The sequence below is a fragment of the Odocoileus virginianus genome, chromosome 5, assembly GCF_023699985.2.
Source record: "Odocoileus virginianus isolate 20LAN1187 ecotype Illinois chromosome 5, Ovbor_1.2, whole genome shotgun sequence".
NCBI classification, from domain to species: domain Eukaryota; kingdom Metazoa; phylum Chordata; class Mammalia; order Artiodactyla; family Cervidae; genus Odocoileus; species Odocoileus virginianus.
In genome coordinates, this window is record NC_069678.1 from 56,904,728 (window position 1) to 56,927,846 (window position 23,119).

The 23,119-nt window shown below is 36.1% G+C and overlaps 1 protein-coding gene across 6 annotated transcripts in view; it reads right to left on the reverse strand.

Moving 5' to 3' along the window:
- Window positions 1-23,119, reverse strand: part of LRRC7 (leucine rich repeat containing 7) — a 608,651-nt gene that overhangs the window by 107,233 nt on the left and 478,299 nt on the right. For 4 of the 6 annotated variants that reach the window (XM_070467940.1, XM_070467941.1, XM_070467945.1 and 1 more), the window contains 6 exons: window positions 22,427-22,675; window positions 17,445-17,645; window positions 11,715-11,826; window positions 11,324-11,504; window positions 7,981-9,661; window positions 4,016-4,156 (listed from right to left, as the gene is read on the reverse strand). In XM_070467940.1, the coding sequence (XP_070324041.1) occupies window positions 4,016-4,156; window positions 7,981-9,661; window positions 11,324-11,504; window positions 11,715-11,826; window positions 17,445-17,645; window positions 22,427-22,675 (2,565 nt within the window). The remainder of the gene's footprint in view (window positions 1-4,015; window positions 4,157-7,980; window positions 9,662-11,323; window positions 11,505-11,714; window positions 11,827-17,444; window positions 17,646-22,426; window positions 22,676-23,119) is intronic. The other 2 variants (XM_070467944.1, XM_070467942.1) reach the window with 1 other exon arrangement.

Here is a 23,119-nt window from a genome sequence, read left to right on the forward strand (position 1 = left end):
GTAGTGTCTACTTCTTTTGTGACTCCATGGATTGTAGCCCTCCAGGCTCCTCTGTCCATGGAATTTCCCAGGCAGGAATACTGGAGTGGGTTGCCATTTGCTTCTCCACAGGATCTTCCTGACCCATAGATCAAACCCACATCTCCTGCATTGGCAGGCGGATTCTTTATCACTGTGCCACCAGGGAAGATCTGTGCCACCCATAGATAATCTTAGAGCTACAGTAGAATGGAAAAGACTAGAGATCTCTTCAAGAAAATTAGAGATACCAAGGGAATATTTTACACAAAGATGGGCACAGTAAAGGAGAGAAGTGGTATGGACCTAACAGAAGCAGGAGATATTAAGAAGAGGTGGCAAGAATACATAGAAGAACTGTACAAAAAACGTCTTTATGACCTGGATAACCATGATAATGTGATTACTCACCTAGAGCCAGACATCCTGGAGTGTGAAGTCAAGTGGGCCCTAGAAAGCATTGTTACAAACAAAGCTAGTGGAGGTGATGGAATTCCAGCTGAGCTATTTCAAATCCTAAAAGATGATGATGTAAAAGTGCTGCACTCAATATGTCAGTAAATTTGGAAAACTGAGCAGTGGCCACAGGCCTGGAAAAGGTCAAAGAAGGGTAATACCAAAGAATGTTCAATTGCACAATAGCACTCATTTCACATGCCAGCTAAGTAATGGTCAAAATCCTTCAAGATAGGCTTCAACAGTACATGAACTGAGAACTTCCAGATGTTCCAGTTGGATTTAGAAAAGGCAGAGGAACCAGAGATCATATTGCCAACATCCACTGGAACACAGAAAAAGCAAGGGAATTCCAGAAAAACATCTGCTTCAATGACTACACTAAAGCCTTTGACTGTGTGGATTACAACAAATTGCGGAAAATTCTTAAAGAGTTGGGAATACCAGACCACCTTACCTGACTCCTGAGAAACCTGTATACAGGTCAAGAAGCAATCGTTAGAACTGGACAGGAACAATGGACTGGTTCCAAATCGGGTAACAGTATATTTAGGCTGTATATTGTCACCTGGCTTATTCAACTTATATGCAGAGTACATCAAGTGAAATGCTGGGCTGGATGAAGCACAAGCTAGAATCAAGACTGCTGCAAGAAATATCAATAATCTCAAATATGCAGATGACACCACTATAATGGCAGAAAGCAAAGAGGAACTAAAGAGTCTCTCGATGAAAGTGAAAGAGGAGAGTGAAAAGCTGGCTTAAAACTCAACATTCTAAAATCTGAGATCATGGTATCTGGTCCCATCACTTCATGGCTAATAGATGGGGAAACAATGGAAACAGTGACAGACTTTATTTTCTTGGGCTCCAAAGTCACTGAGGACAGTGGCTGCAGCCATGAAAGTAAAAGACGCTTTTTTCCTTGGAGGAAAAGCTATGATGAACATAGACAGCATATTAAAAAGAAGAGACATCGTGTTGCTGACAAAAGTCCGTAAAATCAAAGCTATTGTTTTTCCAGTAGTTATGTATGAATGTGAGAGTTGGACCATAAAGAATGCTGAGTGCTGAAGAATTGGTGCTTTGGAACTGTGGTGTTGGAGATGACTCTTGATAGCCACTTGGACTGCAAGGAGATCAAACCACTCTATCTGGGAAATCAACCCTGAATATTGATTTGAGGGACTGATGCTGAAACTGAAGCTCCAATACCTTAGCCATCTGATACGAAGAGCCAATTCATTGGAAAAGAACCTGATGCTGGGAAAGATTGAAGGCAGGAGGAGAAGGGGATGACAGAGGATGAGATGGTTGGATGGCATCACTGATTCTATGGACATGAGTTTGAGCAAACTCCGGGAGATGGTGAAGGACAGGGAGGCCTGGTGTGCTGTAGTCCATGGGTTTGCAAAGAGTCAGACACAACTGAGCAACAGAAGAACAAGAATAGTTAATGAATTCATTCTATAGGGTACCCAAAACAACATCATAAAATTAATATAGCAGCAAAGAGGTACTTAATTTACATTTGGAGAATAATATACACAATGAGAAACAGTGCTTCAGGTGTATTACCATTTTTCAGGCACTGAAATGAAAGTAGCTCAGTCACGTCTGACTCTTTGTGACCCCATAAACTATACAGTCTGTGGAATTCTCCAGGCCAGAATAGTGGAGAGGGTAGCCTTCCTCTTCTCCAGGGGATCTTCCCAATCCAGGGATCAAACTCATGTCTCCTGCATTGCTTGTGGATCCTTTGCCAGCTGGGCCACAAGGGAAGCCCTTTCAGGCACTGAACATGTGTATATTATTCTAAAGATTGACAAGAAAACAGGGCAAAAAACTAAGTAAAATTAGGGGCTGTCCATACAATAATTTCAAGGAGTTCAAACAATATCTTCTTTCATACCAAGACCTCTCTAATCTGCTCTTGGCATTCTGAAATTCGATCATTGTAACTTAAGGGTTTGATTTCTATTTAATTGACAAGCCCTCCAGGAAAGCTGTCTGTTTAAGTTGGTGATAGCTCGTCTGTTCCTTAGTGCAAATGAGTTTCAAGGCCCTTATGAACTTTGGTTTTTTTTAGGGCAGAGGATGAACCCTGAGCATCTAAGAGGACATGAAGAAGAGGCTCCATTAAAGGAGAGGCTCCTGTGAAAAGGGTCTTACTGATAGTGTGCTGGAGCCAACAACACTCAGTCTCAATTCTGAGTTCAGTGACGTCAAGTTACCACTTTGAAATTTCTCAGAGTGAGTGTTCTGTACTGACATAGGCACAGATCACAGATCAGGCATTTTTCTTCCTGGAGAGACTTTTGCATACAATACTGGCTCTGCAACAGAAGACTGAGGACAGAGAAAATAACTTACAGAAATTCTCAATTAAGTCAGTTTTTCTTTAAGTGATCATGGGTGATTAAAAAAAAAAAAAAAGCTATGGATAGAAATGTCTCGTTGATTTTATTACTCTCCTCAGAGTAGGAAGTAAAGTATTCAGAGTTAGGGACTGTGATTAAGACTAATTTGACAATAAAACATGAGTTTGAGGTCTTATCACATTCATTTTGCTGGGAGGGTAGTTTGTTCCATATGTTCATTAATTGATTAAGAGAAGAGGGTTTGGAGGCTACCATCATTCTATTATCCTTACTTTGGCATTGCTTTTTTTTTTTAAATAAAAACTTACTAGGTTAATGACTACATTAACAATATAGTCATAATGGCATATTGTGTGAAAATGACTCATTAGTCTCCATTGAATGCAACTCGGACAGATTGCATTAGTCAATTTAAACAGGTAAAATGAACATTTTTGGGTTTGCCTGAATAAAACAAGCAGAAATTCCTTGGGCAATGGAAATATTTTCTCTTATCATATATGCCCTTTCAAATGAGTCTACATTTTCATTTAAAACCATGTCAACTTGCTACTTTCCCATTAACCTAGGATGAGTAAAAATTTGCTAGTTAAGCCACAAATTTGTTTCCCATGTTTTACTTCTATGTAATATTTCCAGCAAAAAAATGGGCTAAAGAAGCTTTTAAAAGTACTAATGACTTAATTGTCATTCTAACCTAGGGCTCTAGGACTTTTCCAACTAAAATCCAATCATAATTTCTATTTCTGTTCTCAGAATGCATCAGTAAGAGAGTATAGGACTGTCTCCAAAAAAGTAAAAAAAAAAAAAAAAGTCAACATGTGTATATATACATATACACATACATGAAAGAAAGAAAAGCAAAGAATAAAAGAAAAAGAAAATGAATAATAAGAAAAATGAGTCTTAAAGCAACACAAGAAGCCATGTACCTGCTCAATCCAAAAAGCAAAGCTGTTAAGTAAGAACCTGATAATCGGTCTAGCTATCAATATTCATATAGCAGTTAAGAGTATGGGCTCTACATTATTTGCCCTTATGCTTTTTGGACTCCTGAGAGTCTGTAAGCAGGATTGTACATACAGCCTAAACACATTACGTGAACAAACAACATTAATTGGCTTTGGTATGCTGACACATGTAGGGCAGTCCATACTTACTTTCTGAAGAGGTAGTTCTTGTAGATCAAATTTAGACTTAGTCTGCAAGTTTAAAGTCATGCTTCTGCCTGCATGCATTGCTGAAATACCTCCATAGGGCAGCATGCCAAGGTTAACTGTGTTGTGTTTGTAAGCAGCATTCTGAGTAGAGGAAATAATCATGTGACAGGATGTGAACACATGCTCAACAAACTGATTATTACATGAACATGTTTAAATTTATAACATTTAACTTTATGCAGGCAAACGGTAACTTTCTTTTTTAAACATGCACTTGATCAGACAGAAGCATACAGTAAACAGTGTTAGTTATGAACATAATGAGTACCATCCAAAACTACAGAAAAGACAAAAAGCAAAGATAACATTCTGTTTTACATCTGTTGCTATCTCATAGGCACAGAACCTATCTCTTATAATATCATGATTGTAGTGACTCTGGACAAATGTTTATCAGTGGTGATCTATTAATTCAAAAATTTCAAACAGTGAGGTCTTAAATTTTGTCAGCTGCAAATCTCACAGTCTCTTTCACATTGTGAGATTAGCATACACGAAAGACAAATACTAGCTTTTAATTCTGCCTTAAAACTAATGCCCTGTGAAGTTAAAGTGAAAATCAGTCACTTTTATTTCTGTCTTATAGGCATAATTATGGCAACTCAGAAAAAGAGGTGGTCAAAAAGTCAGTCAATCTGACCAGTGGATGATTGATTTATTAATTTAGTTAAACTACTCATTTTGCATGTGAATCCAAATATTCTCTTTTGTTAAAAATTACATTTTAAACTGATGAAATTTCATAATGAAACTAAAGGAACTATGCTTTGAATTATTAATGCTGTTTATCTGATATACCTAAACATTAATAGAATATTCTAGTGATATCTGCACTGTGGCTACCCTTCAGTAAGTGCATCTGAAGTTATTACAAGTGGTTCAGTTTTTTTTCTACAGAACTTCATTTAAAAATTAAGTCATTTTGCATATCTTGTCATCAGATGGTTTTCATCAGTATAATCTCTAATTTCCACCTACCATGAAAATACAATAACTGACAGCATTTGGCCTTTTTTAATGAATTTTAAAAAAATCTAGAGAAGTTAACTTAGTACGCTTTTTAAAACTGAATATTATTGAACATTAACAGGAGACAGTTATTCTATTCTGAGGGCATTATTTGCAAAGAAATGATTTTTAGGATCAGAATTTCGTTTACTGAAAGACGATTACACTCCTGATTGTGTGCTGTCAACCAATCATATTTGTTATGGATTCCTGATTATTTCATTCAGAGAATTTTTTTCATTGTCACCGTGCCAAAGTTGAGAAGAACTTTGAACATTTCAAGCTAGCACTTGGAGGATTCTTTAAGGTTTAAAATGACTTCAGTCTAGTGCTCTCTCAGCAGCTATGGAAGAGTCGCAGTCTTAGACATATGGGTTCATGTTTTACTATCTCTCAGTCAAGTGGGGTTCTGTAGTGGAAGCATGACCTTGAGTCAAACCAAAGGAGAAAACGAGCACCTTTAATCTATGGCAGTACTCAGAGCTGCCTCTCCAAGGTCAACACCAAGCAAGGTCTTTAACCAACATCATGTAGAGCTGTTAAGCTTATCCAATGTCTAGGATTCTAGGCGGTTCTCTTTTATAAAGAATGGACAAAGATCTTGTAGTTTCCAGTGTAACTGTTTGATTCCCAGAGTTCAAATCATTCAAATAAATTTTACTGGGAAGGAAGCAAGCTGTGCAATCTCACTTCGGGCAGAATGTTAAATACCACGATACAGAACTATTTTTACATAATAAGTCTGTGCTCCAATACCCTGAATTTATGTTGTATGTAAGTTTTAAGTAAGATACAACCTGAATAACTCAGCAACTTGATTGAGAGAGGGAAGAAGTTACTCAGAGAAAGCAGTAAGAGCTTTCAGGATCTGATGGCTTGAAGCAGTACTCTAATTTACTTTCTTTGAATTAAATGAGAAGCTATTGAACATACACTGAAATTGCTCTGAAAAATGAAAGACAAACTGAGGAAATTATAAACAGACAGGGGATATGTGAAGACTAATTAAAAAGGGACGCATTGTCACAACAAGGGAAAATGCATACAAATTCACTTTTAGTTATCTGCATCTGGGATAGGCAGGGTCTCTAGAATTCTGCTGATCTAAATCCCCCTCCTCCAGTCCTATTTTCCTCCCTCTGAATTCTTGCTCCAACTAGGGGAGATGCCTACTTTTCAGCAGCTCTGATCAAGGGAAATGAAACATTTATCTGGGAAACTAGTAAATAAATGAGAGTACCAAATACTTAAAATTTTGTCTTTTTTTTTCATTATCTGTTTTCATTCACTCCTTTGTTGCCTCAATTTACTAGTCATTGTATATATGCTCCAAAAAGCTTCTGATAACCTTTCTCAGCTAATTCATCTTACCCTGTTATGTATGGTCGTGTCTACACAAGGCCAGAGTTCCCAAACTGTACTGTTTTATTTGACCCCAGATATTTTCGCCCTTCAAGTTATCTGTCTACATGGAGGGTAAAACTTGAAGTAAGGCATGGTGACAACCGACCAGGTGTCTCCCACTGACACCCAGTCATGAGGCTTTGAGGAGGCTCCCTTTAATGGGACTGAGCACACCTATTTGAAACAGACATTCTGATGAAATATTTTGCAAGGCAGAACCAGTTTCCACATTGAGAAACTAACACCCACACCCACATTTATTAGCTCACTCTTTTCCTATTAATAATTATTTTTCTTGTCATGTAGACACGACCTACAAACAATATAATTATTTTAAAAGAGTACACCTGAAAACATAAAATTCACCATTAAGAAAATATATAATAAATGCAATGACCTATGCTTTTAAGAGTTTTAACTAAAACTATTGAGTGAAACATTCTAATGGCATATTATTACCCAGATCCCCAATATACACGGAGCACTGAAACCTATAAAATCAGAACAAAAATCCCTATTTTCAGAAACTAAGTTTTAAGATTCTAAGGTCAATGCCAAGTACACAGAGCCCCCTACACCAAAGCTATAAAGCACACTCAGTGGTGATGGTCAATTGATCATAGTTCTAGAAAATGAAATACCAGATTTCTGTTAGAGAGATATAAACAGCAACAAAAATACAATTCAGGCCTTACAGAAATTTTTTTTACTCTCTTCAATTACTATGCGTTCTATGATTTATTGTGATTCAATTTTAACTGAATTGGGATTATTTTCCTCTTTTTTGCTGCAATATACACACACTAATTTGTATGTTTATAGTCTTCATAAAGACATCATCTATTTTTGTTGTCTGTAGTATGATTAGACTTTAAACATTTCTTTCTATATGAAAATCAACATTCTAAATGGCAGGATTTTCATTAAACAAAGTAATGTGTGGGAGGGCATTCAATCTCTGCTTATTTTATCTTTCTGTTTCTTGCTGGGAAGATTATTGCTCATTAGAAGTAACAACTTTAGGAGTCCCATAGCAGTAACTATATGCAGATTCTATAAACAAATTAGGTCTGACTTCAGTATATGTGAGTCTGTGCAGAAAGGAGCAGAATATTCACTTTTTATGAATTCAATAAAAATAATTTTCTCTAGGTCACTAGAGAACAGTTTCACGTCCTAGGAGAGGCATTTTGCCTTCATGGCTAGAAAGCAATTGAAGCACCATCCCATATAAAAGAGTCGAATTCTTTCTCACTAACCACTTTTAGGATAGTTTTGATAAATAATTGACCTACAAGTTATGAACTCTCGAAGAGCATTAAATAGTATCCACGAAAAACTCTTATGATCAATTTCCCCACATATAAAGATAAATAAAATGCTCATCATCTATTCATTCACGTAGTTCATGCTTCACTACATGTGCTAAGAAATGCCAATAAAGTAAAACTAAAGGCAGGAGGGATATTCTTACAGAGAAATGCCAAACATACCCTGTCTAACCTTCTAGCTTCTATATGTCTAAGCAGCTGTTGTCTCCAGTCTGCAGGCATTTTACCACAGCTCTCCTCTCCCTTGACAGGAGTGGGCCTCGTCTTTATATCACTGTTATCTGATGGCTTGTCACCATAGTTACCCAAGTTATAGTCAGATGGTATTTTTTCCAAAAGAGCTGCCATAGTAGGCCTAGCTGAAACTGGCCTGGTTTGGGAGGCACCGTAACTCTCTGTACTGTAGCTTCTCGCAGACAATGGCCTCCTTTGGGTAAGGTTTTTAACTGGAAAACTTCCCGCCTGAGCTTTCACTTCTTGATATGAAGGGTGTTCATCTTCATACCTGCCATTCCTTTTCAGGAACTGGGACTCAGTCACTGAAACGCTGCTTTGGCGATCCAGACCACCCCTATACGGAGGTCGGCCATACCTATCACTCGGAGTTAGCTCATGAGGTTCACTGACCCTTTTAAACATGGCCATTTCTGTAGAGCTCGCCAGGGAGTCAGCTCTTCTCAAGAAGCCTGCCCTGGCGCCTTGACTTGCAAACTGGGCGTTGACCACAGCATCTTCATTAACAGACGGCTGAGAAAATGAAAATATTTGCTCCACTGGTGGGTATCCTCGGTAAGCTCGAGGACTAACCAAATCCTTGGCGATGTTTTTCCCGGGTTGTTGCACGTACTCAGAATTGTGTTGAAAAGGGGGCGGTATCCTCTTTTCTGCTTTAACTTCCACTGCTCCTTGGGGATTGAAGCTTTGGTCAAACTGATAGACTTTTTTGGTCATGGACGCTTTCTGTTGTTGAGGCCCTTTACCGCTTCCGTAGGTGAGCATCTCATCATCCAGCATTGGGACTGACTGGCTTCGAGACATACTGGACATACCATGCTCTGATCCCAACATTTTGTCAGGTCGTTCATGACTTCCTAAGTGGTCACTCCCAGTAGCATAGTTTTCTAATGGTATGTTATAAACCTTGTATGTACCAATGTCAATCTCATCGATACTCTGTGACTTTTTGAATTTATTGGACTTGATATCTTTCATTAGTGGGGAAAGTCTCTCTGTGCTTTTGCTAATCGAAATAACACCTTTAGAAGAGTCTGGGCGGCAGTGGATTTGAGAAAAGACATTACTGAGACTCCTGTTGGGGTTAGAATCGTGATACTCCCATGGTACTCCTGGAGAAAAAGGACTAGGTATTTCAGTAGATTCTTTTATGTGTTCTTTCCTTTCAGGCAATGGGCTGGTGGTAGGGGTTGTCTCTAATTTGGAAGGGAAAGCAGTCCTGTCTTCAAAAGGACTAGGGGTTCTGGTCCAATTCTGCCAAGGATTGGAAGGAGGCACTTCTGTTTCTGGTGTGTGTCTGTGTGTAGACTGCTCAAGTTCCAGGGGAACACCAACAATCCTATCCTGCCTAATCAAAGGCCTGCGTCCATGAGAAGATGTGCTTCTAGCTTTCGAACTCAGGAGGGGATTATTGTTGGCATTCTCGCCTGTGGTCTCCTCGGCAACGAACCCCGTGTTATCATAATGGGAGCCATCCGTCCAGTTGTCTGTGAATGCGTCACTCATTGGCAGCCGGTCAGGACGCTGTGGTAGGTTCCCTGGGGGGACAGCCTCCCGCTGGCTGAGTAATGGCTTTGCATCAAGAGGCTGTGGGAAAGATTGTGCAATCCTGTGAACACAATGGGAAGAAGAAACATGAAAATGAGGAAGAGCTGTGTCTTTGCCAGAAAGAGAACAAGCAGGCAAGAATACCAGCATCTTTGTTCAACTGATCATTCAGCCACACTTCACTTATGATTAAGAATAGCATTATTATTTCATGTCCAAAAAAATTCACCCCTTTACCCTGATCTAACTTTTATTTCTTCTCAGTTACCACCTTCCAGTGCATATAGCTTACTTACCTATTACATTTATTGCACATTGCCTTGTGTCCTCTGTAGGATGTAAACTCATGAGGGCAGAGGTTTTTTTCTCTTCATGCGTAACATAGTGCTTGGCACATGGTAGGTACTAAGTACATATTTGTCAGATGGAGGAATGAATGAATAAATGAGTGAATGAAGAAATACAGAGATTTTCAGCAATGGTCCTGAAACCTGTCTGATAATTAGAACTACCTGATTCTTGGCCTCCATCTCTGGAATTTCTGATTCAGTACATTTCTAAACTATTGGTTGAGGGTACCTTTCTTATCAATTTTTGGTATACTGAATAAATTCAAATTGTCTTCAAATAATATATTTGAGGGGCAGGTATTGGAAGACATTAAATCCATTGTATAGTGAATGCATTCACATATCTTTTTCTAGAAGGTAAATTAAATTATGAGTTTTGGTCATTGGTATGTTTATTCCAGTGACCACAGTATCTCTAGATGATGCCCATTTTTCTAAGTTTATTTTAAGCCATTTGCATACTAATCATATCAAATTATATATCTTTTATTACAGCCTTTTAAGTGCTTTCACTAATTGAAAAAAAAAAGTGCATTTAGAAGGCAATTTCCAAAAGTACCTAAATCAGTCTCAGCTTGTATGACAAATAATAAATTTATAAACTGAAAGAGTTAAATTTTTATCATGGACATGAATGAGTAGAAATAGTCATTCATTAATTACCAAAGAACATATTGCAAATGGTATTAATATTATCAGTAAAATCTGCGTGGAAGTCACTGATTATCCATGTCATATGACAATTTTTATTTTCTATTTGTAGTGTGAAATATAGCAACAAGCTATAAAACAAAGGAATCAGACTGGGCAAATGCTACTTCTCTGAGTCACTTTATTGCCCTCTATGGCTTTTGATCTTCATATATCTGTAAAAATGAAAGTAGTATAGAGTAGAAGGCATTTTGGAAAGATTAAATACTTTTACTTACATTCTAACTTTCCCATGTGGTGATAAAATGATGATGATGATGGAGAGGCTGATGAAAAATTTATTTAGTATTCACTTTGTACTTGGCACTTAGTGCTTTCCATGCATTTTACTTTAGTTTATAACACCATTTTGGATGGTGAATGCCCAAATGTGTCACAATTATGTAATGATGCAAACACAACTTTTGATTAATTATTTTTGATTCTATCCTCTCAATCTGTTAATCTCTTACCATCTCTCCCATAAACAATGGTTTTGCTTCACAAAATGGATTTATCCACTCTTGGAAATTCCCAGCAGGACTACATTTGCTTACCTGCCCCTTAGGTCTTCTATGCCACTCATGTGCTGAACGCAATTCCCAAATTAGGAAGATTCCATTTTTTAAAAAGTTGCTGAAAATAAGCATTTGGGGACAGAAAAGAGGGAATTCTAAACACACCTGTTACCCCACAAAGAATTATGTACTGCATCTTTAGCTGTTGTCTGCAAGGACCCCACTTTAACCCGGGTGTTAGAGGATCCTGAGGAAGCCTGGGAAGGTGAGTAGTCTGAGTAAGTGCCTGAGGAAACACTGTTATTCAGACAGTGAGTTTTGTCAACTTCAGACTCATCAGTTGATTCTGAAATGTAAAGGGAAAAATATTATAATGCTACGAACATTGACAAGTATAAACAGAAAAGCAAGTATGAAAAATAGCATACCAATGAATGTTAGAAATACATATTTATAAAATATTTCTATAGATGATGGTGTATCATAATTTACAACTGGTGATTCGTCATGCACATGCATTTGTGGCATATTTTCCACATCAGGTTCACAATGTTACCTTTTTTGTCCTTCCCTAGCAGAACAAGTTTGGGTGGGTACAGAGGGGTCTCAGCTAATGAAGGGTGAAGTTCCCCAATCCTCATTTCATTAGCTGGATGAACAAAAGAATCCTGAGAGATATAATAATATAGGACAAGGAAAGTAAACATTTAAATACTGGTTAACCAAGAAGGCAATATCTTTATTTGGCTCAGATATAATGGGACTCTAGAATCTAGTTCACTGTGGCACGCTAGGAGAAGTGAATCATATGTATATCTGAGGTAAGCACTAAAATGTTTTTCTAATTTAAATGAGTCCATTTATCCCTCAAACATTTTTTGAAAGCTATTTATATGTCTTGCACTGTGCGAAGAACTGCAGAGTTTTCAAAGAAAGACAAAATGTCACCCATGCCCTGTGGGAATTTACAGTCTAGTTACAGAGTTAGATATAACTCATAAACAGGATTGAATTATGATAAGTAATAAATAAGGTGATAGAAGCATGTAAGAGTTCTAAGGGGTGAACTCTTTTAGAGTTCTAAGTGGAAAGTACACTGACAAACTAGATTTTTTTTTTTGGATTATTAACAAAGTTAATGCACAACTGGGCCTATTTTAACCACCCATCTCTCTCTCAATGCCTACTGTTTCCCCAGTGATTATCTGTTTCTTTAGTTCTGTCATGCCTTCTTCCTAAGATTTCTGGTTTTCTCATGATCAATCTAGCCTGCTAAGTCTTCACTCTAAATCCATTCACTGAGTGTAATGAACAACACTGGTATAATAATATAACTTTATGACAAATACTCATATTTAAAAAACCAATGGATTTTAAATTTCTGTAGCAAATTTGAAAAACTCAGCGGTGGCCACAGGACTGGAAAAGGTCAGTTTTCATTCCAATCCAAAAGAAAGGCAATGCCAAAGAATGTTCAAACTACCACACAATTGCATTCATCTCACACGCTAGCAAAGTAAAGCTCAAAATCCCCCAAGCCAGGATTCAACAGTAAATGAACCATGAGCTTCCAGATGTTCAAGCTAGATTTAGAAAAGGCAGAGGAACCAGAGGTCAAATTGCCAACATCCATTGGATCATTCAAAAAGCAAGAGAGTTCCAGAAAAACATCTACTGCTTTATTGACTACGCCAAAGCCTTTGACTGTGTGGATCACAACAAACTGTGGAAAATTCTTGAAGACAGGGGAATACCAGGCCACCTGACCTGCGTCCTGAGAAATATATGCAGGTCAAGAAGCAATAGTTAGAACTGGACATGGAACAACAAACTGGTTCCAAATTGGGAAAGGAGTATGTCAGGGCTGCATATTGTCACCCTACTTATTCAACTTTTATGCAGAGTACAGCATGAGAAATGCTGGGCTGGATGAAGCACAAGCTGGAATCAAGATTGCTGGGAGAAATATCAATAACCTCAGACATGCAGATGACACCCCCCTTATGGCAGAAAGTGAAGAAGAACTAAAGAGCCTCTTGATGAAAGTGAAAGAGGAGAGTGAAAAAGTTGGCTTAAAACTCAACATTCAGAAAACTAAGATCATGGTGTCCAGTCCCATCAGTTCATGGCAAATAGATGGGGAAAAAATGGGAATAGTGAGAGATTTTATTTTTGGGGGCTCCAAAATCACAGCAGATGGTGACTGCAGCCATGAAATTAAAAGACGCTTACTCCTTGGAAGAAAAGCTTATGACCAACCTAGACAGCGTATTAAAAAGCAGAGACATTACTTTGCCAACAAAGGTCCATCTAGTCAAGGCTATGGTTTTTCCAGTAGTCATGCATGGATGTGAGAGTTGGACCATAAAGAAAGCTGAGCACCAAAGAAAAGATGCTTTTGAACTGTGGTGTTGGAGAAGACTCTTGAGAATCCCTTGGACTGAAAGGAGATCCAACCAGTCCATCCTAATGGAAATCAGTCCTGAAGATTCATTGGAAAGACTGATGTTGAAGCTGAAACTTGAATACTTTGGCCACTTGATGTGAAGAGCTGATTCATTGGAAAAGACCCTGATGCTGGCAGTGATTGAAGGCAGGAGGAGAAGGGGACGAGAGAGGATGAGATGGCTGGATGGCATCACTGATTCGATGGACAGGAGGTTGAATAAACTCTGGTAGTTGGTGATGGACCAGGAAGCCTGTACATGGGGTCGTAAAGAGAAACGACTGAACAATGGAACTGAACTGAATTCAATTTGTTATTCCCAATTAACCAGGTAGCAGGAGAACATTAAGAAATGCAAAAATACTAAATTTTCACTTTTCTAGGTGTAAAAATGGCTTGTTTATTCTCACGAGTAAGTAGTGATATAAATTTATGCACAATTGTTCTCTTTATGTCTTCTACCCTAGGTAGCTCTCAATTTCAAAATTCGATTGCACATTTCTTTTGATTAATAGCCTTTGTGAATTGGGTATTTGTTGCTTGCTGTGATCAAAAAATCAAGTGCCACCCCAAAATCAATGTGAAACAGAATTTAGAATTGTGGTATCCAATATAATTCCAAGATTTGAGATAGTAGGTGGTGTCTAAAGGGTGCAGACATTTCATTAGTAACTAGTTTTGGTTATTTAAGAGTGAAATAAAACTATGATTTTTTATTTCAGTTTATGTGTGTTGTTTTTCAGTCACTAAGTCATGTCTGACTCTTTGCAACATGCCAGGCTTGCCTGTCCTTCACTATCTCTCAGAGTTTGCTCAAACTCATGTCCATTGAGTTGGTTTTGTGTACTGTTTCCCAAATAGCCACTAAATGGGGCATAAATATCTACTAAGGTATTCAGACCTAACAATAATAAATAGAACTGTTAGGTATTTCTTGGCTATGACAGTTTACTAATCACTGATACTTTTGAGCCTTTGAAATTTTAAGTCTCTTAGGCTTTGATTTTTATATATAAATAAAATCTGGCCCCTTAAAAACTGTTTCTAAGTCACCCAGTTTATGGTATTCTGTTTAGCAGTCCCAACAGACTAAGATGCTAGGGGAAAAACAAATGCAATCTTCACAAGGCATGTATAAAAGGAAATCAGGGCAGAGGAGAACCTTCACGTCTCTCTGACCTCTTTGTTCTTATGGCTTTCTTGGTCATAGGCTCAGTCTAGATTTAGGTTAAAACTACTGGCATAGGGTTGCAAATAGAAAATGATCAATAATTATATTGATATATCTCTCCTTCTTTCTCTGTTGCTTTTACCTTGCTTTTTCTTTCTGTTTTCTGATTCTGCCTACCTCTATTTGCTTTTTTCGTGGTTTTCCATATTTAACAACATGGATAAATATATCATGTAATGTGTGATATCCTCTTCCACATTCTTGGCAGTGATCTAAATAATGATGATTCAAAAATTGCATACATAGGCAAAACATAAAATAAAAATGCATAATGTACACTGACCAGCCAGACACTTGGTTATTTGTACTTATTATATCTGAAAGTAGAATAGAAAGAGGGCATGGGTGCTTAGTTGCTCAGTCGTGTCTGGCCTATAACCCAATCAGGCTCCTCTGTCCATAGAATTCTCCAAACAAGAATACTGGAGTATGGCCCCTTAATTTGGGTGCGGTAATTTGAAAAGGCAGGATGTTACAGAAAGCAACATCTTCTCATTCTAGGATGTCTAAAAATTGAGGAAAGATCTAGAATCTTGATTTCAGGAAAAATGTTGATATTATCAGTGAAATTCAAGAGGAAAAGTCTTGTAGAATAAGAAAACTAAGAAAGAGCGGGGCAAATCACAGAAATAAATATGAAGTTGAAAGCTGAGCTTCAGTCTTATTTGGCTTGCCTACTAGAGCTAATTAGGAAGTACAGATAGCCAATACCAAGTCACTGTAGTGTTTTTCAAGGAGGGCAGGATTAGACTTGTGCTTCGTAAAGATCATAAGCAAGGCAATGAGGGAGCTTGGGACAAAGTAAGCCAAGAAATTGACAGTTTTTACAGAAATGCAGGACAGCGTTCAAGACCTGAAGAGTGTTAGGAGACACACTCATGAAAACATATAGGTGTTGTTGATTGTTTGGAAGGGGCATAGAGAAGGGAGAAAGAAGGAAAAAGAAATCAAAATACCTCCCAATTGTCTAGCTTGAGTGAACTGGTAGATAATGGTACCAGCTGAGATTAAGACCAATTATACAGAAGGAGAAGTAAGTCTGAAGTGAAAACATAAAATTTTTTTTTTTGGATTTGTTAAGTTTGAAGTCCTTGTGGGACAATTTTAAGATTTTTTCTCTATTATCAGATTATTATTAAATTCATGATCAAAGCTACTTTTTCCTTGCCTCACCTCTATGTATTTTGCTGTAGTTATTCAGCTTACGGATTATCATTACTTCACAGTTATGTGATAACAGGAGAGCTAAATATAAAGTGTATGTGTACTTAATGTGTACCCACTAACTGTTGATTTTCTTCCTTGAGATAAAAGTCTGTTGCTTTGTTATAAAATATCTGTAATATTTTAGAAGTGAAAAAGTACATTAATATGGCTTTTATAGGCAAAACAAAGAAGTGGTGAAAATGAATATTTACTTAAGTTTTCTCTCCTAGATATCCAGCTATATATATGCCTCTTTTCTGGGGCAGGTTTGTATCAATACTTTAACTGGCAGATGTGCACACCATGCTTATTTTTGCTTTTTTTTTCTCTTTGCCTAGAATGCCTTCCTCTGTTTTTGCCTTTAAAAGAGTCACCCAATCTTGAACATGGAATTCAACTTTAAACACTTCATGTAACTTTTAAAGTGACTGGCAATGATGGTGTATGTCTCCAGTTTCTTAGAGTACTATACTCTCCATCACAGAGCCAATCATGTTATCACACCTTATAAAATATGTTCTCTAGTTGCGTCATCTGTCTTAAATTTACCTGATTAGTCTCTACATTATTTGGGGACTATTAATACATTTTATATTTCTTTTCTTTCTCACAGTGTTTAGCACAGTGCTAAATATACAGTTGGTGTTCAATCAGTGCAACAAACTGATGCTTTGAAACGCAGATTTGTAAAAGAGTTTTGTCAACCTAGATATTTAAGCAGCAGGTATAGGAATTTCTAGATATACTCATATCAGTTATGTTTCTAATGAAGATAAAAAGATGATAATAAAATTAATTGAAGAGTAGATGAGATAGTACAGAGGTGGCATAAATGTAGTTGAATTCTTTTCAGACCACACAAACTGATACGGATGAACATCTAATTCATTCTAAAATATAGGAATTAAGCTTCATATTAGATTCCATAAAGCTAAATTTCAAAGTTATTGCCCCCTTTTTTGCTGCCTAGTGTTTTCTATAAAGGGTGAAACCCAAACACAAAAATATTTTTAAAAATTGGCCCTAAATCTGATCAAGAATTTTACTAAGATCTGCAGAATAATAATAAAAAGTTCATTCATACTTTTCTAATGATTCATACAATAAAAGTCAGGGATAGTCAAAGGAATATTGTGAAAATGACTTAACTTACTGACCAGGACTAGCCAGGTGAGCAAACTATTCCTTCTGTGTACTGGAACTGTCGAAGCTTTATTAATGGTTTAAGGCCATGAAGGTGTCATTTATTAAATGCAACCCTCAGAGTTAAAAAGAGTAGACAGATTTATTTATATATTAGGAAAAAATGCACTTAATGAAGATCTGCTCAGTTAAAAAAAATGTCATTTAGTAATTTCAAAAAATCCAAACCACACTGGCAATTACCAATAACCTTGAAATACCTCCACTGTAATCTCCTTTGGGGCTACGGGCCACTTGTGTTCATATTTTTCTTTCACAGTTTGCTCCGTGTTAGCAGTTGGATTTGAATTCTCAACACGCACTCCATGGCTTGGTTTACCCACCAGATTTTGAACAGATTTTACCATATTCTTTAAATCCTCTGGATAAGGAGTTGGATATCGTTTTAGGTTTATTTCAACCTAGAAGTTTATAAAGAGAAATTTAACATAAAAATACCTTCAGCAAGCATGTTCACAAAACTACTCCATTTTATGTGCAGTAGTATAACCAAATGCAATATAGTGAGTGTTGAGTTGGCTGAAAAAACTGTGTTGTAGAGTAGAACACAGTCTTTACACATCCTGCCTCCTAGGACTTCTCCCCACCCCTGGTCACCCTTCTAGATTAAAAACAATTTTTGGATTTTATTCTATGTTTAGACCTACTCTATAAATGGTTGAAATAGCAGTAGGTCAAACACTTGAAAAATTTCTGAATCTCTGAAAAATTTAATCAAGTTACTATCAGCTGTACTTATACTTTAGAGGCTATTCTCTGCACTATCTTAATTATTTATAAATAACTATTTTGACATTAGAAATATCTTTGAAATATCAATGCAGGTCATGCAATGAGACTGTAAAAGATTTACAAGTAGAGTTATCATTTATTGAAAAAAATGGGGAGTTGACAGTATCTATTATTAATATCATCAAATATACACCAGCTCTATGTTAATCAGCATGTTACATCAAAAGATAGGGTAGTTAATTCTTGTTAATAACTTAAAGAAACACCTTTAGAGAGATTTTTAAGTTAGTTTTTACCCTAATAAAGTAACATGCATTATAGGTTACATCTTACAATAAAGAGGAAAAAAAATTGAGAACTTTGTCTAAGATATTCTAGGTAAATATGTAAATTTTGACTGCTTTTTATTGAGAGATTTATTTCCATTCTTGAATTCATTTTTGGCATATGAATCTAACTTTAGGGAATATATGTATATTAATTATTATTCTTCACATTTAATTCAGAGAGAGAAAAAATGAGACATTCCATATAGAATATTCTACCATCAGAGTGCTTAAAATGTATTTAAAATGGCATAGATATAAATTATTCAGGCTGATTAAAATGGAGTAGGAGGAAAAATAGGGGCATATTTACTTGGCTTGGTTTATTCTAATAGCCAAGTCTTTTTGCATCTGAGTAGAATCAACTTTACAAAATGGAATGGTTTATGTGACTGTGGTGAGTATGTGTTGTGGAAAATGTGTGTGAGGGAGGTTTAGAAGTGGGCAAGAACCAACTTTACAAAATGGAATGATTTATGTGACTGTGGTGAGTATGTGTTATTAAAAATATGTGTGAGGGTGGTTTAGAAGTGACCAGAGGTGGAAGAGAAGCTGAAAGAGGAAGAAGAGAGGGAATGAGAGATTAAAAGAGAAAAAGGGTGGGGCACACACAACCCCATATCTATGTAACACATGGAATGTAAGAAACTATGATAGTGGTATAGATCTGAGGGTTATAAATATGAATTCAAACACTTTTGCTCATCTGCAGTTTAGCAAATCCACCAACTTTGTTATTCTAGTATATTTTCCTGTGGCTCACTGTCCATATCAAATACTGGGATTAGACTTCATTAAATGATTTTTAACATTTGCTTCAGTACTAAAATTAAATTATATTTCCAATTAATTTTTGGAAAGCTTATGAAAAACCAGATAATTTTGTTAGTGTAAATATCATTGAAATGTGATTTAATCCTTAATATGCTGAAACAAGGATGAAGTCAATAATATATAGAAATAAATCTACAAAAATATAACCCATGAAAAAAGTTAGACTTTACCAAAAAAAGTAGATGTTGTTAGAGTGTAATATAAGTATATCTCAGGGTACTTTATAATGCATTCTTAAATAAACATAAAAAGAATGATAGCCATGCTAGACAAAGTCCATTGGGATGCATGCATTCTTGGATCTGCTGTTTAAATTGGTATTAGAAATATTAATCACAAATTCAATCTGAGTTTTAAATTATATTATTGAACTTGTTTAAAAGTACTTGATTCAGAGGACTAAAAGTCAAAAAACTACATTTAGAAAATGTAAATTGTAAAATGGTATGCCTAGTATACCAATTGAGAACACCTTTTAATTTTTAATAAGTGGTGGTATATGAATGAAAATTAATTTTCAAATAGGGCATTAAATTAAAATTCTACACATCTTAAAATATCTTCAATGTAAAATTACATTTCTAAATTGAATCAAAGGCAAAAAATGGGATGGGACATGTTCTTTCTTAATTGAATTAAATACTTCATTGAATAATGTAATCTAATTTTTGAAGATGCTGTGTCTCTGCAGACACCATTAGATGACTGTTTTCTTATGGCCATGGTGCTGAAACTTTCTGGTTATTTTATAAGCAAGTTAATGTTATATTTTGGTCACATCACTGAATATATTTGGGTACTTTATCTCTGTAAAAATATTTAAATATGGAAATAGAGTTGATTTGCCATGAAGCTAAAGAAGCTTAAGTTTTAGGATATATCACCTTCATGGGCTCTTTCAAAGCCTTATAAGGGGCCCTACTTATGTATTTACATGGTTATTTTATATTCTTTTCCTTAAAGAGGCTCCTCTCCAAATTGTGGAAAATCATGAAATCTGAAATTGTTCCACCTATACAATAAGTTCCTTGCTTCCCATGTGTTAGTCTACCAGCAGAATTGACTGGAAGACCTAAATTTTACCCCCAACTAGCTGTAAGCCACAAATCTGACCAGTTTCTATTTGTGTAAAATAAATAGATGGAATAATAATATTTAGGGTTAATTCAGAACTCAAATAAGATAAATATACAGTTTGAAAATATACAGTTTCTATGCAGAGATTAGATACTGTTTCTAACATCAGATTCTACTTAGGTGTTTTTAAAATCTGGAGTCTTTGAGCAATTTAGATCTATTATATATATGTCTAACCGTAATATCTACAACCGGATCTTTTCCAGGTTGTATGCACCAATATCATTTATTCTGAATCTGCCATCTGCCAGGCACTATGCAAAGTGTTTTATAAGGATAAATAATTTATTATTAGTTATTATTTTATATAAATAATAAAAACTTATCATTTACCAAATAGATTTAAATATGAATAATAGTCATAATTAATAACATTAATTAAAATCTATAATAGATTACATTTCATAACCCACTGTAGTATCTGCTCCCATTTAACAGAAGGAAAACAGGGGTTCAGATGGTGTAAGTTGAAAGTCATACAGCTTTAGGTATCAATGCCCAGATTCAAGCTCAGGTTTTTGACTCCAAAGCTTATGCTTCACAAGTGTTACCTGGTTCAGAGCTACTCGCTGGTATAGGTGCAGCACATATTGTACAATCTTGTGGAAGAAATAGTGTAAATCTAAAATGTGAATTTTATCGAGTTAAATAAGATAATGTCAATGTTTAAAACATGAAGTTAATATATTAAAAATGAAAACAGTATTTTATAATTCTGTTATGTTGGTAACCTCTCTAAAAGCATATCTTATACCCTTTAACAGATAGTTTTGCCTCTCTATTTTCCAACTCACGTGTGATGTGCTTCTGAAATGAATAAACATGATCATAAATACAATTATATTTATAGTTCAGTAAAGCTCAAATACAAAAGCAGTTTCTTTATATTTCTAAATATATAAGCTATAAATATCCCCTTATTCTAATATGGGGCATATATAATAGATGGTAAAAATTTGTCAGTTATGTTCTTAGTAAAATATTGTGTTTATCACTCACCATAAAGTATTTGCTCATTTTACATATACATTTTATTAAAATGCAAGATTTTTACTGAAATGTTATTTTATCTTAATTTTGAAAAATAGAAGTGTTTCACAACATTATATATATCTTAGACCTTAAAAAAAGTGCAGTAAATGCAAATAGTAGCTGCAAGATGTTGGAGACTCCCAAAGATTTGGCAATGAAGAATTAATGTTAACAGCTAAGGGATTTAGAAATGATATCGCAAATTCACATAGAAGTATGCTTTTCTTATATAATGATTAAAATATAATTTGATTTGATTGTAAATTCCAGTAAGAGAAATAATAGTTAATACTTTGGTTGTTAGTTGTTAAATATCTTATTCTAGGAACTAATTGGAATATTTTATAGAAAGGAAACCTATAGCAGTTTCAGTTAGGATTCTCAGCTTGCGTTATATTGTAGAAAGAATATAAGCCACAGAATAAGAATCTAGTCCACTATATGTGGATGATAAAGTTTATAAAAAATAGTGCTCTTCTACATCCCATTAAGATTTTCTTTTCATTAAACACCCCACCAACTGAGACAAGTAAGTCCTTTTGCCAGAGTTCCCAGGCCAATCTTCTCTTACAGGAATTCTCATTATCTGTGCCTTCAAATTAAAGGGAAATTGATGCTTTTCAATAGATGTCCATCTTTGTGCTCAAAATCCACTCTCAGCAAATTTCAAATGCAATCTCATGCTGTTTTAAGAATCTAGCTTTAGTTATTCAGTCTCTCCTAGAACTGATATTACAGAAAAATGTGTGTATGTCTGGGGACAATTTAGATTGCATTAGTAGTGTCATCAACATTCTGCCCAACTATTGGTATTCCCACACTTTAAGAGAAAAACCTTAAAAATAAAAACATAAAAACGAAGTACCCAACTCAAAAACCATGCCAGCTATCCCACCAGTAGGCATCTCATATTGATGTTCCCTCCCCTCCAACTCAGTTCTTCCCTCCCCATTGCCAATGTCAATGCACAAAGGTTAAGCTGGGATCAAACACTGGCAATTGAAAGGTTTCTAGATGATCAACATTTCTTACCCCACATCATGCAGAACATACCCCATAAACCACTGTTCCAAGGTTGCTTCTACATAGGGGATTCTCCTACCCCAAACACCTAGGCCTACCTGTCTGCCACTTAGAGAGGGAAGAGTGGTAGATTGTGCTGCTACTGGCAATGGAGAACACATGCTCCTTTCCTGCTGGAGGCCACTTATACAACCCCATGCCAGCTGTGGGTCATTCTGGGGGACAGGCATTTCTTGGATCTGCTGATCACACCTGGCCCATGGTGTGCAGCAATCGCCAGACAGTCTGGCAGGTTGGAGAGTAATCCCACGCTGGCCCCTTTCCCAGGGGGCTTGGCAGGAGTGATCCTGTGGGAGAAGGAATCTCCATTTTCTGGGAGAAAGAGGAGCACTGTAGCAAAACTTTCACTTTATCATTTTTTTATTCTTGATTTTTTTTTTCATTTTGGGTAATGCATTTAAAACAACCATCAGAAAATTCGTTTTAACTCTGTGTGATAAAACAGTACCAGTGTCACACAAAACCAAAGGGTCTCAATTTCTTCACACAATGCAGCATTCATACTACATTAAACACACGGTAAGTAGGGCATTACACTCTAGTCCTTTCGGAAGTTAATGCCACAGGTCAGCAGTTCCTTTTAAAATTTTATGTAAATTAAAGGTAAAATGAAAATGGTGCTAAATTTAGTGTATATGTAATGAGCCAGAAAAGTATAATTTCATGTAAGATTTCAGCATATTCCATTCATCATGCTTCCATAATGATTTATTTAGACGTTTGCTTGTATT